The sequence below is a fragment of the Bos indicus x Bos taurus genome, chromosome 9 (genome assembly GCF_003369695.1).
Source record: "Bos indicus x Bos taurus breed Angus x Brahman F1 hybrid chromosome 9, Bos_hybrid_MaternalHap_v2.0, whole genome shotgun sequence".
NCBI lineage: Eukaryota > Metazoa > Chordata > Mammalia > Artiodactyla > Bovidae > Bos > Bos indicus x Bos taurus.
The window spans coordinates 61,833,299-61,848,710 of NC_040084.1; the positions used below are offsets into that span (position 1 = coordinate 61,833,299).

A 15,412-nucleotide genomic window follows, 5' to 3' on the forward strand; every position below is an offset into this window, starting at 1 on the left:
ATAAAGTCTGACACTGTTTCCACTGTTTCCCCATCTATTTGCCATGAAGTGATGGGACCAGATGCCATGATCTTAGTTTTCTGAATGTTGAGCTTTATGCCAACTTTTCCACTCTCCTCTTTCACTTGCATCAAGAGACTCTTTAGTTCTTCTTCGCTTTCTGCCATAAAGGTGGTGCCATCTGCATCTGAGGTTATTAATATTTCTCCTGGCTATCTTGATTCCAGCTTGTGCTTCATCCAGTCCAGTGTTTCTCATGATGTATTCTGCATATAAGTTAAATAATCAGGGTGACAATATATAGCCTTGAAGTACTCCTTTTCCTATTTGGAACCAGTCTGGTCCAGTTCTAACTGTTGCTTCCTGACCTGCATACAGATTTCTCAAGAGGCAGGTCAGGTGGTCTGGTATTCCCATCTCTTTAAGAATTCTCCAGTTTGTGGTGATCCACACAGTATCCTTAATACTGGAAAGTTAAAAATTGCCAATGTGGCTTGCATTCCATTTTTATGGGACAGCATTGCTCTAGAACCAGAATATCTGATTTCATTCGGGCCCTGCCACCCACTAGCTGTGTGAATGGCAAGTTACTTACCCTCTCTGTACCTTCCATCTACAAAATGGGGACGATGATGGCGTCTACTTTTCATCAGAAACTCTGAGGACCACCCACACATAATAACCTCTCCATATGTGCCTAAAAAGGGAAAAGTCGTAGTCTACCTGTTTATAGAGGCCAAGGAGGAGGAATCCAGGATAAGTCTAGGATGTGAACTTGGGCGTCTGGAAAGATTATTCACAGTACGGTAAGAAATGTGAAACATGACACGGCTGCATTATTTGTGACAGCGGGAGATGATAAATAACCTAAATCTGCCTCGCTAGGAGGCTGGTCACATTCATCTAACAGGTACTCAAGGCAGCTGCTAAGTGAGGAGGGAGGTTTTGTGTACTGCTGTGGCACTGTCTTCACGTACACTTTTAAAATCAACATGCAAAACACTGTATATATTAGTGTTGGTTAAAAGGAAAATAAAGAGGGAATAAATGTATATGCATTTGCTTAACTATTCTTGGAATATCTCTGGAAAGAGCACCAAGAAATGTCTTGTCTCTAAAGAAGAAAACTGGTTGATTGGAACACTGGAAAGGGAGAGGTTAGACTGATTCTTTTGCTGTATATCCCTTTGTACATTTTGAATTATATGAGTAGAATGTGCACATAAAAATAATGAGAATTTCAAAGAAATTAGTTTTTAATTAGGCAATGTGAAGGGAGAATTAGTTACTTGAGAGAAGATGACTTATCGGATGGAGGTCTTGGACTGGCCCCAAGTAGCTGCTTAGAAATGCTGGGCTCAAGCTTTGGTATTCAGGCCAAGTGTCCATTGAATTTATTACCTTTCTCTCTTCTAATTTGAAGGAAAGGCAAATATATATTTTTAAATCATGGCTTTCATGCTTCAGTAAAATTCAACTGCCACCATATTAGCTTTGTGGGAGGATTTCTAAGGGAACCCAGCTTCCCCCATCCCCCTCCTTCACCTGCTATCATGTTGTCAGGCTGGTGAGTCACATAAAAAAAAAGACACAAGTCCTATGTTTGGAAAGCACATTCTAGTTATGGAAATAAATATGTAAACTCGTGAGAGAATGGTGTAATAAAGTCTGTAATAGAGGGGGAAATTGGGAGAACTGCTTCTGCCTGGAGGGAAGGGCAGGTCAAGGAGGTCTCAGAAAGATACGCTAACAGAGACCTTGGAAATGAGTATTTCAGACAGAGGGAGGGGTAGGAGGAAAGGAGGAAGGTGTGCAGGGCGATTCAAGGAGCAGAGAGCCATCTCCTAGGCCAGTGCGCTGTGTGTTTTAAGTATGGGTGGGAGTTGAGAAGCAAAAGTGAGATTTGAGGATGTGCCAGGGCTATTAACGGCTCTCGCAGATTATAGCGCTCTTCTCTATCCCTCCTGTTATATGCACACTTTCATATGTGAGTGGAGTTGTTCAGCAAATGTAAATTTGCACAAAGAGCAAAGTTGACTCAAAAGTTGTGGCCCAATGGTGGGCGCACGTAGGGCATTTTCTGGAAGAACTGAGGCTTTGAGAAAGGACATGACAGACAGATGGCTGAACAGGAAACCTGAGGACACTTGAGAGTGAGCAGGTGGAGCCAGGCTAAGATGGGAACTCAGGAGAGACTTGAAGAGGGGAATCAAGAAGCGGTGGGCAACCATGGTGGCTGTTGGACTTCAGTCTTTTATTTCTGCATCCTTTATAGCCTCTGCAGCTAGCCTGCCTCCCTGGGACACCTGATTGGGCTTTACCAGACTCTCAGTGCACACTGGGTGTCCCTGTGTGGTCTGTGCATTCGTGCTCCTGCCTCTGGTCAAGCCATTCCCAGCCCCCATGTGCCTTGCCCTATGCCAGTGCGGGAAGGAGTACAGAGCCAGCTCAGAAAAGGAGCTAGCTGTGAGTTTCTGAGTAATGCCAGAATTTAACTGTGGAGGATTTAGGGCCATTGGTCCAGTGGTGTCTCCATACTGTCAGTACAGGTCACACTGGGATCATGCAAAAGGGCTACAGGACCAGGAAGGGGTGGAGGAGCCCTCCTGACCTACCTGTCATACTTACTTTGCTCACTGTCTGATAAAACATTGCTGATATCCTTGCTAACCACTATTTAGCCAAAGCTCCCCATGTATATTTAGGCTAGGTAATCATTACATGGGCCTTCCCTTGTGGCTCAGAGGGTAAAGAATCTGCTTGCAATGCAAGAGACCCGGGTTAGATCCCTGGATCAGGAAGATCCTCTGGAGAAGGAAGTGGCAACCCACTTCAGTATTCTTGCCTGAAAAATCCCATGGACAGAGAAGCTTGGTGGGCTACAATTCATGGGGTCTCAAAGAGTCAGACACAACGGAGCAACTAACACAATCATTACACAAGGCAGCTTTCATTTAAAATATCAAAGTCAAGCGAAGCTGCCTCAGTCTTGTCCAGCTCTTTGTAACCCTACGAACTGTAGCCCCTTAGGCTCCTCTGTCCATGGGATTCTCCAAGCAAGAATACTGGAATGGGTTGCTGTGCCCTCCTCCAGGGGATCCTCCCAACCCAGGGATTGAATCTTGAGTCTCTTATGTCTCCTGCATTGGCAGGCAAGTTCTTTAGCACTAGCGCTATCTGGGAAGCCCTAAAATATCAACAACCTCATCTAAATAGAGCATTTTTCTAGCGCATATAGATTGGGTAGCGATTTAGGCAAGATACCTTGATTCAAGCTACTTGCTTTATTCCATTGTGATCGGGAGAATCTGTCCCTCACCTTTTCCTTTTTTGAAATACGTATATTCAATCAACCAACATATATAGGGTCCCCTTCTATATGGTAGGCATTACACTATATGCTGTGGGTAAACATAAGATAAAATTCCTTCCCTCAGTGAGCTTACTGTCTATTGGGTAGGAGGGGCAAAACATATGCAAACACAGAGAAATGTTAGACTATTAAGTAAATGCTGTGACAGAACTCTATTTGAATATTCTAGGAGCCCCAGAGAGGGTACTTCCTCTGATCATGGGAGCTATAGGAGGTGGTGACATCAAATTGCAGGAAAGGACTTGGCCAGATGGAGGAAGGGAAAGGATGTTTGCTGAGAGGAGTATGAAAAGCAAGGGAAACTAATGCACCAAGTTGAAAAGCAGTGGACTTGCTGTGTTCATGGAGCCGAATTATCTGGTGCAAGCGGCAAGTCCAGAAGTGACGAGAGGAGCATTGAAAAGACAGGCAAGGGTTAGATGACCTTGGGAAAGAAGCCTTTTACTAGACTTTGTCCTGTGGGCAATTGGGATGATGGTGGAGATCTTTCTTGCTCAGGGAGAACAGAAGGTGGAGAACTCTGGGCACAGGGAGTGAGAATCAGATCTGAAAGGCACTCAGCTGGGCCTACACAGAAGGCAGAGAGAAGAGCTGTGTTGGATGGTCTGGAGAGCATGAACCTGAAAGGGAAACCTTGTGAATGAATTTGAACTTGGTCTTTAGGGCAAAGAGGTTGAAACGGGAGTAGCATAATCAACTACCTATTTTATGAAGATCCACACAGCAGCTATTTGGGAAGTGGTCAAAAGGGGATTGGTCCAGAGAAAGGAAGGAAAACCGGCCGTGAAGATGGTGCTCAGGTTCTGGTGAGCTGTGATGGTGGCTTGGACATGGAGGTGGCAGAAGGTGGGGACTTGGGCCACATTTTGTGCCTGTTTCCAGTTACTAAACAATGAAAAGCACTTCAGGACACTTAAGGTAGTCATTAAAATGATTTTCTCTGCCTCTGTGTCCTGTCTACACCCACATGAATTCTACTTACTCTTGGTGTAGACATCCTGTTTTGGGGGAAGCCGCCTTCAACCCCTAGACTGCTGCTCCCACAGCATCGTGTATGTCCTTGACTGTAGCTGTTACCATGCTTTCTCATACTTGCAGGGTCAGCTGCCTGTCTCCTCTACTACACTGAACTTCATGTAGTCAGGGGCTCTCCCTGGCTACTGTTCTGTTCCTAGTGCCTCATATAGGCCCTGGCATGTGGTGGGTGCTCCATGATTTGTTGGATGAATGAGTTAATGAGTTATTAGTTCAGATATAGAATTTTTTTCAATAGGGGAACAATTTTTATAATTTATTTTTAAACATTTTAAAATTTTATTGGCATATAGTTGTTTTACAATGACGTGTTAGTTTCTACTGTATAGCAAAGTGAATAACATATATGTATATATATATATACATACACACACACATATTTCCACCCCCCTCCCCCCTTTTGGATTTTCTTCAGCATTTTAATTGGATCCAAGTTAATGACTATCTTTCCCCTCCTCAAAACTGCATTATATATTTGGGAACACACACAAAAAAGACAATTAGTAAGTAAAATATTGACTTTCATGATTTTTGAAATGAGGATAGATATCACTTTGTATTTCTAATGTTGGTTGTTGATTTCAGTCACTAAGTCGTGTCTGACTCTTATGACTCCATGGACTGTATCCTGCCAGGCTCTTCTGTCCATGGGATTCTCCAGGCAAGAATGCTAGAGTGGGTTGCCATTTCCTTCTCCAGGGGATCTTCCTGACCCAGGAATTGAACCCAGGTCTCCTGCATTGCAGGCAGATTCTTTACCAAATGGGCTACGAATAGTTCTTCTTTATGTTGAAGTCATTAGCACTGAACATTATGTTTGTTTCAGGAGTATGACATCATTATTTAACTCTCTCACCTGTCTTGATGTGGCCCTTTTACGGTTTGTTGTGGAGCGCCATTCAGCTGGTTTTCAACTCTTTTTCGGAGGGAATTGTTCCATTTGTAGCTGTAGATTCAGTGGCCCTGTGGTAGGAGGAGCGTTGAAGATCTTTCTACACTGCCATCTTGGACTGCCCTCAGTTTTTTCTTTTTAATATTTTTTTTATTGTGGTGAAAGTCACATAATATAAAACATACTCCTTTAACCATACTCAACTGTGCAGTTCAGTGGCACTAAGTACATTCACATTGTTGTGTAAGTCTCACCATCGTTCATCTCCCAAATTTTTCACCTTCCTAAACTGAAATTCTGTCACCATTTAAAACCAGCTCCCCATGCCCGCTTCCCACCCACTGATCCCCCACTCCCTGGCATCTACCAATGTACTTTCTGACTATGAATTTGACTATTCTAGGTACCTCATATAAGCAAAATCAGACAGTATTTGTGTGCACTTACTATATATTGTGGACTGCCCTCAGTATTTCAAATAATTTTTATAAGCTAAAGAGCTTAAAAGCCACATTTTAAACAAACATTTATAAATAGCAAAACCAATTCTCTGACCATTTATTTTGAAACAGAACCAAATTGCCCAGCTGAGAACTGAAGAGCCCTGAAAATCGACTCTTCCTCTCAGCCATCCTATTTCCAGCGTTATCCACTTAGAAAGCTTTGGACAATTAAGCCTGTCTCCCATCCTCCAGCGTGCGCTGGTATCACCCACCACTGGTGGCGGTCACTCTCTGGAAGCAGTTTCATGAGCCTCAGTGCAAGTTTGCCCTTCATAACAATTTTCTTGGCTGGTGTAGACATTGTAGAAGTGCACCTCAGGCGCAGTTCAAATGTCTTCTCTGGGTCAGGAAACTTGCCCAGTGGAGTCAGAGCTAGAACCTGGATCTTCCTATGATGGCTGCATGCTTCCTATAGTTCGCAGCAATGTCTTCCTCTGCCTTTCTACTCAACACATAGGCCATCCAACTCAATCCTTGACTACACTCTTGTTCTTTGGTTTTCTTATATGCTTGGTCTTACCTATGTGACATGGCAGTCAAGTCTTCAAGAGCAGAGCTTATGTGACTTGTGGTTACTCTCCTACACCAACATTAGGACACTGTGTGTGTGAGAGAGAGTAGAGGCCAGGTGGCAGACAGTCCCTAACACAACTGAAATGTAGCCACACCCAAGGTACATTGCCTTCACTTGACAACCAGGCCTTGGAGAGCCACACGGGACTCACACAGTGACTCAAGTCTGGAGAGCTTACAAAATGAAAGATATGGATGTGTTGGGGGTGTGCTCTACCTCATCAACTTTGGATAGCTTTTCTTGTTTTTTTTTTTTTAATTTTAATTATGTGTTTATTTTTATTATTGTATATTTTTCTGTACATTAATCAAGTGCATGGCTTTATTTTTATTTAATTTTTTTCATGGAGCAGTGAGCTTGTGGAATCTTAGCTCCCCTACCAGGGATCGAACTGGCACCCTTGTCAGTGAAAGCATGGGGCCCTAACCACTGGATCGCCAAGGAATTCTCTGGGCAGCTTTTCTTTTTCAACTAAGGAGTTGACTTGTTTTGTTGACTGGATTGGTTAAAGGATTTTACCTATGTTTGAGACAAGAATGAAATAACATGAAGGTACACAGCAACTTCACTTTCACTTTTCACTTTCATGCATTGGAGAAGGAAATGGCAACCCACTCCGGTGTTCTTGCCTGGAGAATCCCAGGGACGGGAGAGCCTGGTGGGCTGCCATCTGTGGGGTCACACAGAGTCGGACACGACTGAAGCGACTTGGCAGCAGCAGCAGCAGCACACAGTTGGGATGTTTACAGTCATTTTCGGGGATTTTTTGTTAGTTGTTGTTCAGCCACTCAGTCATGTCTGACTCTCTGATTCCATGGACGGCAGCACACCAGGCTTCCCTGTCCTTCACTGTCTCCCACGGAGTGTGCTCAAACTCATGTCTGTTGAGTCAATGATGACATCTAACCATCTCATCCTCTGTCACCCCCTTCTCCTGCCCTCAATCTTCCCCAACATCAGTTGGTGGTGTGTTTTAATTCTCCCAGTTCCATGATTGGCTAAGGATTTTACCTATGTTTAGAGATAGGAATAAAATAACATGAGGGTACATTGTTGGGATGTTTACCATCATTGGGGGGAATTTTTGTGGTTGGTATGTTTTAATTCTCCCGGTTCTTTGACCATTCAGCTTATCTGTTTTCCCTCCCATCAGGGTCCCCCGCTAAGGGGCTCTTTCTCAGTCATTGTGTGTGTGGCCTGATTGAAGACGGAGGGGATGAAGTCCATCCTCGACGGCCTGGCAGATACCACCTTCCGAACCATCACCACAGACCTCCTGTACGTGGGTGCCAATGACATTCAGTACGAAGATATCAAAAGCGACATGGCATCCAAATTAGGGTACTTCCCACAGAAATTTCCTCTGACTTCCTTCAGGGGAAGTCCCTTCCAAGAAAAGATGACTGCAGGGGACAGTCCTCAGCTGGTCCCAGCAGACCAGGTGAACCTCACCGAATTTTACAACAAGTCCCTGTCCTCCTACAAGGAGAATGATGAGAACATTCAGTGCGGGGAGAACTTTATGGACATGGAGTGCTTCATGATCCTGAACCCCAGCCAGCAGCTGGCCATCGCTGTGCTGTCCCTCACGTTGGGCACCTTCACGGTCCTGGAGAACCTGCTGGTGCTGTGCGTCATCCTCCATTCCCGCAGCCTCCGCTGCCGGCCCTCTTACCACTTCATCGGCAGCCTGGCAGTCGCCGATCTCCTGGGGAGCGTCATCTTCGTCTATAGCTTCGTCGACTTCCACGTGTTCCACCGCAAAGACAGCCCCAACGTGTTTCTGTTCAAACTGGGTGGGGTCACGGCCTCGTTCACAGCCTCGGTGGGCAGCCTGTTCCTCACGGCCATCGACAGGTACATATCGATTCACAGGCCCCTGGCCTATAAGAGGATCGTCACACGGCCTAAGGCCGTGGTGGCGTTTTGCCTGATGTGGACCATCGCGATTGTGATCGCCGTGCTGCCCCTGCTAGGCTGGAACTGCAAGAAACTGCAATCCGTGTGCTCAGACATTTTCCCTCTCATCGACGAGACCTACCTGATGTTCTGGATCGGGGTCACCAGCGTGCTGTTGCTGTTCATCGTGTATGCCTACATGTACATCCTCTGGAAGGCGCACAGCCATGCTGTCCGCATGATCCAGCGTGGTACCCAGAAGAGCATCATCATCCACACGTCCGAGGATGGCAAGGTGCAGGTGACACGGCCCGACCAAGCCCGCATGGACATTCGGCTGGCCAAGACCCTGGTCCTGATCCTGGTGGTCTTGATCATCTGCTGGGGCCCTCTGCTCGCTATCATGGTATACGATGTCTTTGGGAAGATGAACAAGCTCATTAAGACGGTGTTTGCATTCTGCAGCATGCTCTGCCTGCTGAATTCCACAGTGAACCCCATCATCTATGCTCTGCGGAGCAAGGACCTGAGACATGCTTTCCGGAGCATGTTCCCCTCCTGCGAAGGCACCGCACAGCCTCTTGATAACAGCATGGGGGACTCAGACTGCCTGCACAAACACGCCAACAATGCAGCCAGTGTCCACAGGGCGGCGGAGAGCTGCATCAAGAGCACGGTCAAGATCGCCAAGGTGACCATGTCTGTGTCCACGGACACGTCTGCCGAGGCTCTGTGAGCCAGACACTTCCCTGGCTGCACAGAAAAAATAAAAAATTCTCTCTCTTTCTTTTTTTTAAAGCTCAAAACCCAGAAGCGTCTGTCCTCTCATCGGTTATATTTTTTTAAGTTGACCACGCTCAGTGAAAAGGTGATTGTCACCATGATCAGTTATCAGTTCTCTAACGTTTCTATAGTGTAGGTCCTCAAACTCAGTTCTCTGGAGGTTTACAGGGAAGAGAGCCTGTGGCTTCAGGAACTGGAAGGTCCTTGCAGAGTCTCAATGAAATAAGAGAGACACTTTCAGCTACACAGTTGAAAGCCCAAGTACCCATAGAAAAAGGCCATTAAATGAGTAATGCCTTCGTAATCACAACTTTCATTATAATGTGAAATGTACTTGTCCAGAAATATCAGAGATACTTCTGATATCTGAGAGATCTCCATTTTTACAACAGTTTTAGGACTAAAGTAGAGCTATTTTGTGACATGCAGTGTGTCCTGTGAGATGTATATTAGTGTTTACTATGTGTTATTTATATTTGTCTAGTTCAGCGAAACTGCAAGGTGGGCTTCTATGAGACCAATGGAACCTAAGCAGTGGATATATGCCAATGAGACCACTTTTTAAAACATTATTGCCCATGATCTAACTTTAGAAACCTTAATATTTTTTCAAAAATCTCTATTAAAACTTGACATTGAAATAACCATAAAGTTTTATTTTTCTGTTAATCCAACAAGAAGAATTTTAAGACTGTCCAAAGTCTTGAGCAGAACTCATTGACACTTAAAATTTTCTTAGCCCTGCATTTCATACGAGGACTCGTATTATCTTCTGGACTCTAACTGTTCTGCTGAGTGATGGATTACAGGCAGGACAAAAGAGAGACGACTTATTGACTTTTGGCTGAAATCACTGACTTTGTTTAGTCTTTAGCTCTTACTGGACCTCTTAAGACAGCATGTGTCAATCTTAATGTAAGTTGTTAGCACTGTGCAATCGCTGTTTACTTGAAGAGTACTGCATCCTTATATTCCAGGTTTAGGTAGCTTTCATGCCTGGGTGGCCAAACAACAGTCTTCATTTTTTCTTAATTGAAAAGAAGTATTGTCTGGATCAGTAAAATTCTACTGTATGTGTGAATATAAATGTGTGTGTATGTGTGTGATTCTATCCTGTAACTGTTCTAGTAATGTCTTAAAGTGAGAAAACTGTGACCATGTGTACACTGTTCCCCTTGCTGCACTCTCGCACATGAATTCAGTTTCTAAAGTTGAGTTCTTCTGGAAATCTTGTTGATAAAAACACTGACCATAAACCTTCAGAACCCTCCCCCTTTGAAACTGGATCAAGTGTTACTAAACTGACCTTTAGATATTTCATAAGACCAGTGTTTAGCAAGGAATCATTGACCATGAACACTCAAGTCACGGTCTGTATAGTGTTCATGTCAGGAAATAGAAGTGTTTTGGTTTCTGATTGCCTAATGTCGATCAAGTCCATGGAAATGTAAGTCATTATAAGGGAAGTGGTTCTAAAAGAAAGAAGAAAAGCCAGTAGTAACACAGTTTAGTTGTATGTGTAGGCAGCGAGATCCCAGTTTAAGTAGCTCTATACCTTGCTCACTGGAGTGAGACTACCAGATCTGGCTCATGTGGTAAGAAGGCCAATCAGACAGCAAGTGGGAGAGAAAAGGGCAGTGAGGAGCTGACACCCTTGGGATGGAGGCCTGGACGTCATGTGGTTGCTTCTGTACTTCAAGCAGATGCCCTTGGTGACAACCCAGCAGCTTTGCCTGTATAGGTTCGGGCTAAGGAAGAGGCTGTCCTCTGCTCCTGGTTAGCTAGAGGTGCTAAGGCATAATGATGAACATGGCTTGCTTTCTTCTTACCCTCCACTTCATCCTCAGTGGTGCCATGGGTGCTCCAAATTAGGCCCTTTCGCAGTAAGCATTGATAGTGCTGAAGAAGCCATTCGACTCTGACAAATTTTGCTTGCAGACTACCTTTTCCCTAAATGGATAAAACGTAGCTTTTGCATAGCCTGCATAGGCCTGCATAGCCTGAAGTAAAGTGGAGAGCTAGCTAATCTGGTGATTGCTAGCTATGTGGTACCCAAGCAGCCTGATGGGGCAATGTCGTTTCTTGCAGTATAAGGCTGAATATGGCTTGTGGACCAAGCTGAGATGCTTTTAATTGTCTGTACAGCTCGAATCTGCCTGCTGGTTTCTTCACTTTACCTCTCTGTCATATGCAGATGAGGGCTCAGGGTGCTAGAGGATTAATAAGATCTCTTTAGAAGAACAAAAGATTATTTATGAAAAAACTCACCAGGGTTCCTAGTTTCCATTGAAGAGTTTGCCACTCTTTAGTCCCAAATTACCCTGAAGATGAATCCACATATCTATGAGCTCACCAGGCAATGTCAATGCTCTTTTCACAGCTCTGAAGACCTGGTGAAGATGAAATTCTTGTTATTGGTAGAAAAATTTCGGGATTCATTTTTGAAACTGTATTTGTGTGTATGCAAAGTAGATTTTATAGTGTGTTGTGCTTACAAGATCTTAATCATATATAATCAATTAAGGGACAATGGGGCTGACAGCACTAAACTTGGTGCTTATTGATATTCTAAGAAATATCTGTGAAATATCATCCTGTATGTGTTATGCCACCTTCATTTTAAAACATTTAAATGAGTTTGATTCACTCTGACACTTTTAATATCATTTCCTAACCCAAGTGACTCAAATGCTCTCCCCAATGAATATACTCATTAGAATTATTATTCATTAGTACCATTCATTAATTAGTCCCTTAATGAGATCCATTGATTTAAATATAATTTAGATTTCAGTACATTTTATAAGGTCTAGCTTCAGAGTTATCTTCTTTCCTCTAAGGCTGACATATGGGTCCTGACCATGCATTTCACCATCATATATGTCTTCAGAAAGGGCCAAATTGCCAACCTGCTTGGTTTCTTCAGAATAATGATGAATCTTTCAATCCCAGACCCACATTTTCATTTAGAAAAAGAGGGCTGTCTCTAACAACCCTTACTTTTCCATTACATAGGAAATAAGTGTAAAAGAAACATAGATCTGGAAGAAGCTACAGACATATGCCTACACTTGAGATGATCCCCAAGATTCCCCATCACTTTGAGTCCAAGTGGTATTAAGTGTAATGGAATTGTGGCTGCCTAAACCCACACAGCAGGAAAACGCCCAACCTCCTGATGAGAATTAGACCCTTGATGAGTAGCATTCTAGTTACTGTCTTGTTGATTAATTTCTGCCATCTTATGTCTGTAAAAGAGACCACCAATATCATGCGCAAAATTAGATTTATCACAATCTAACTGTATATTTGTATGATATTTAAAAATCTCCTAAATGCTGGGCAATGGTTATTAACAATTGTCTTGCACTGGCCTTCTGATGAAACGTTAACAATGCCTACTGTAATATAGACAAAACATTTTATCTACTGATTTGGGCTGAATGTATGTAAATAGGTTTTCAAAAAGTCAGATGTTTAAGCAGTGGCCTACAAATCAGTAATTTTCAGATAGGAGAGTTTCTTTACACTGCTGTGGCATCCTAAAAGCTATCTTCACATCAACTTAATGTACTAGGCCTGCTGGGGATGATCGGCATCCCCAAGGAAGGAAACCTTTTCTTGTAATAATATGAATCAAGATACCAGATGATCTGGATTCTTATTTCCAATGTTTCAAGTGGAAAACATAGCTCTTTATTGTCTGTAAATCAAACATGATTACTTTTCCTCTTAGAGAAATACTGTATTGTTAGATGTTTGTTGAGCTGGTAACATCCTTGCAACCGCTGCAATATCTTTGTTAGTAATAAAACTTTGTACACAAGTACTAGTAAGATTGTTATTCAATGTAGCTTCAGTCATTAAATTACTATAGTGAAGTAGTACTTCTGTAATATTTACAATGTATTAAGCCCACACTATATTTTATTTCAGTGGTGTAATTAAATTGTTATTTATTCAAAGAGAAAACATCCCATCATGTCTGTTGTCCAAAGTTACCTGGAATCAAATAAAAATCCTAGATTATCACAAAGAACACACAGTGTCTTTGGATTCTGCCTTATTTCACTGTCTAATGTCAAAACACTTGAAGTTTAAGTTCTGAAAGGTTGATTTGTTCCTCAAAAGCAAGGAAGACTCTATTTGAGAAATGAGAACAGATTAGATTAATATATTCATTTTTAACATAGAAAAAAATGCAAAAAGCATCATTTACATAATAAAGGGAAAAGCCTGCCATACCTTTTAAAAATCATTATTTAATTAAAGAGTTTAATGATTTTGCACTAAGCTAGAGCAAATGTACTACTCATAATGTATAAATTAAATTTGAACTTCAGAGATTTAGTAAAATATATAAATCTAAAGAATTTATAGCATCACATATCCTGAATGATGTGAAAAGATAATTACTTTTCAGCTTATTTATAAAAGCATATTTTTATTTGAACAGTAGGAGAAAATAGAAAATTTTATAATGAAGTAAAAAAGCATTACAGTGAAGTTTATACATTATTACTGTCTGAAATACAGTATGTTTGCAGTCAATTTTGAAAGAAGTTTTTAAATTTTTCAAATGATGAATTGACAAATGTTTGAAAATAGATCATCTTTATTTTTTAAATAACTGTAATTAAAACTCTTCATTCTTCTCTTAGTAAGCATTGTAGTTAACTGCATGAGCTAAATGCTTCTAGCAAAGAGCAAATGACATGTGTTCTTAATTCTTAAATTTTATACTGGGGTTTGAAGGGAATAAGATATTAGGTTGGTGCAAAAGTAACTGGTTTTTACATTGTTGAAATTTGCCATTTGATATTGGAATACATTCTTAATAAATGTGGTTATGTTACACAGCATTTTAATGTGTATTTCTTGGTTTATTCTTTTTTTGCTAATGACTTATCACTTGCTGTTTATTTTATACTTATTTTAGCCTATGAAAATGATATTAGACAAAAAGCAAATTTGAGTGATTTTCTTATTTGAGTTCAAAATGGGTCGTAAAGCAGTGGAGACAACTTGCAGTATCAACAATGTATTTGGCCCAGGAACTTCTAAGGAACATACGGTCCAGTGGTGGTTCAAGAAGTTTTGCAAAGGAGATGAGAGCCTTGAAGACAAGGAGTGCAGTGGCTGGCCATCAGAATTTGACAACAGTTGAATAAGAGCAATCATCAAAGATGATCCACTTAAAACCACACGAGAAGTTGTCAAAGAACTCAACATCAGCCATTGTATGGTCATTCGAAACGTTTAAAGCAAGTTGGAAAGGCAAAAAAAGCTTGATAAGTGAGTGTCTCAAGAGCTGACCACAAATCAAAAGAAAGTTTTTGAAGTGTCATCTTCTCTTATTCCACACAACAACAATGAACAATTTCTCAATAGGATTGTGATGTGTGACGAAAAGTGGATTGTGTACCACAGCTGGCAATGACCAGCTCAGTGGCTGAACTGAGAAGAAGCTCCAAAGCACTTCCCAAAGCCAAACTTGCACCAAAAATAGGTCGTGATCACTCTTTGGTGGTCTGCTGTAAGGCTGATCCCCTATAGCTTTCTGAATCCCAGTGAAATCATTATATCCGAGAAGTATATTCAGCAAATCAATGAGATGCACTGAAAACTGCAACGTCTGCAGCTGGCATTGGTCAACAGAATGGCCCCAGTTCTTCTTCACAACACCCGACTGTATGTCACACAACCAATGCTTCAAAAGTTGAACAAGTTGGGCTATGAAGTTTTGCCTCTTCCGCCTTCTTCACCTGACTTCTCACCTACTGACCTCTCACATCTGACTACCACTTCTTCAAGCATCTCGACAACTTTTTTGCAGGCAAAGTGCTGCCACAACCAGGAGGAGGCAGAAAATGCTTTCCAAGAGTTTGTCAAATCTCGAAGCATAGATTTTATACCACAGGAATAAACAAACTTATTTCTCACTGGCAAAAATGTGTTGATTGTAATGGTTCCTATTTTGATTAATAAAGATGTGTTTGAGCCTTGTTATAATGATTTAAAATTTACGGTCCAAAACCACAATTACATTTGCACCAACCTAATACTTATTTCAATATCTTCATATAGCATCTTGAAACTCAAAACTGACCCCCATCAGTAATATGCATTGCCATCTGTACTGAAATATAAATTAAGAATGATGTAGAAACAGAAAAACAATTGAGATATGCAAGAAACTCCACAATATGCCCCTAAATGTTTCCAAATAGAAAAATTTCACCATCCCCTCTAGAATAGTCTATGGTAAGTGTGACTCCTTGATAGAAGGTGATAACATGTGAAGTTCTTTGTTCACTCTTGGAATATGGAAAGTGAGCAGTAAACATTATCAT

At 41.9% G+C, this 15,412-nt stretch overlaps 1 protein-coding gene across 4 annotated transcripts in view; it reads left to right on the forward strand.

Annotated features, from left to right (window-relative positions):
* Positions 1 to 13,102, forward strand: part of CNR1 (cannabinoid receptor 1) — a 30,979-nt gene extending 17,877 nt beyond the window's left edge. For all 4 annotated transcript variants that reach the window (XM_027551420.1, XM_027551419.1, XM_027551421.1 and 1 more), the window contains exon 2: positions 7,531 to 13,102. In XM_027551420.1, the coding sequence (XP_027407221.1) occupies positions 7,594 to 9,012 (1,419 nt within the window). In that variant the 5' untranslated portion in view covers positions 7,531 to 7,593 and the 3' untranslated portion in view covers positions 9,013 to 13,102. The remainder of the gene's footprint in view (positions 1 to 7,530) is intronic.
* Positions 13,103 to 15,412: the final 2,310 nt, after the last annotated feature.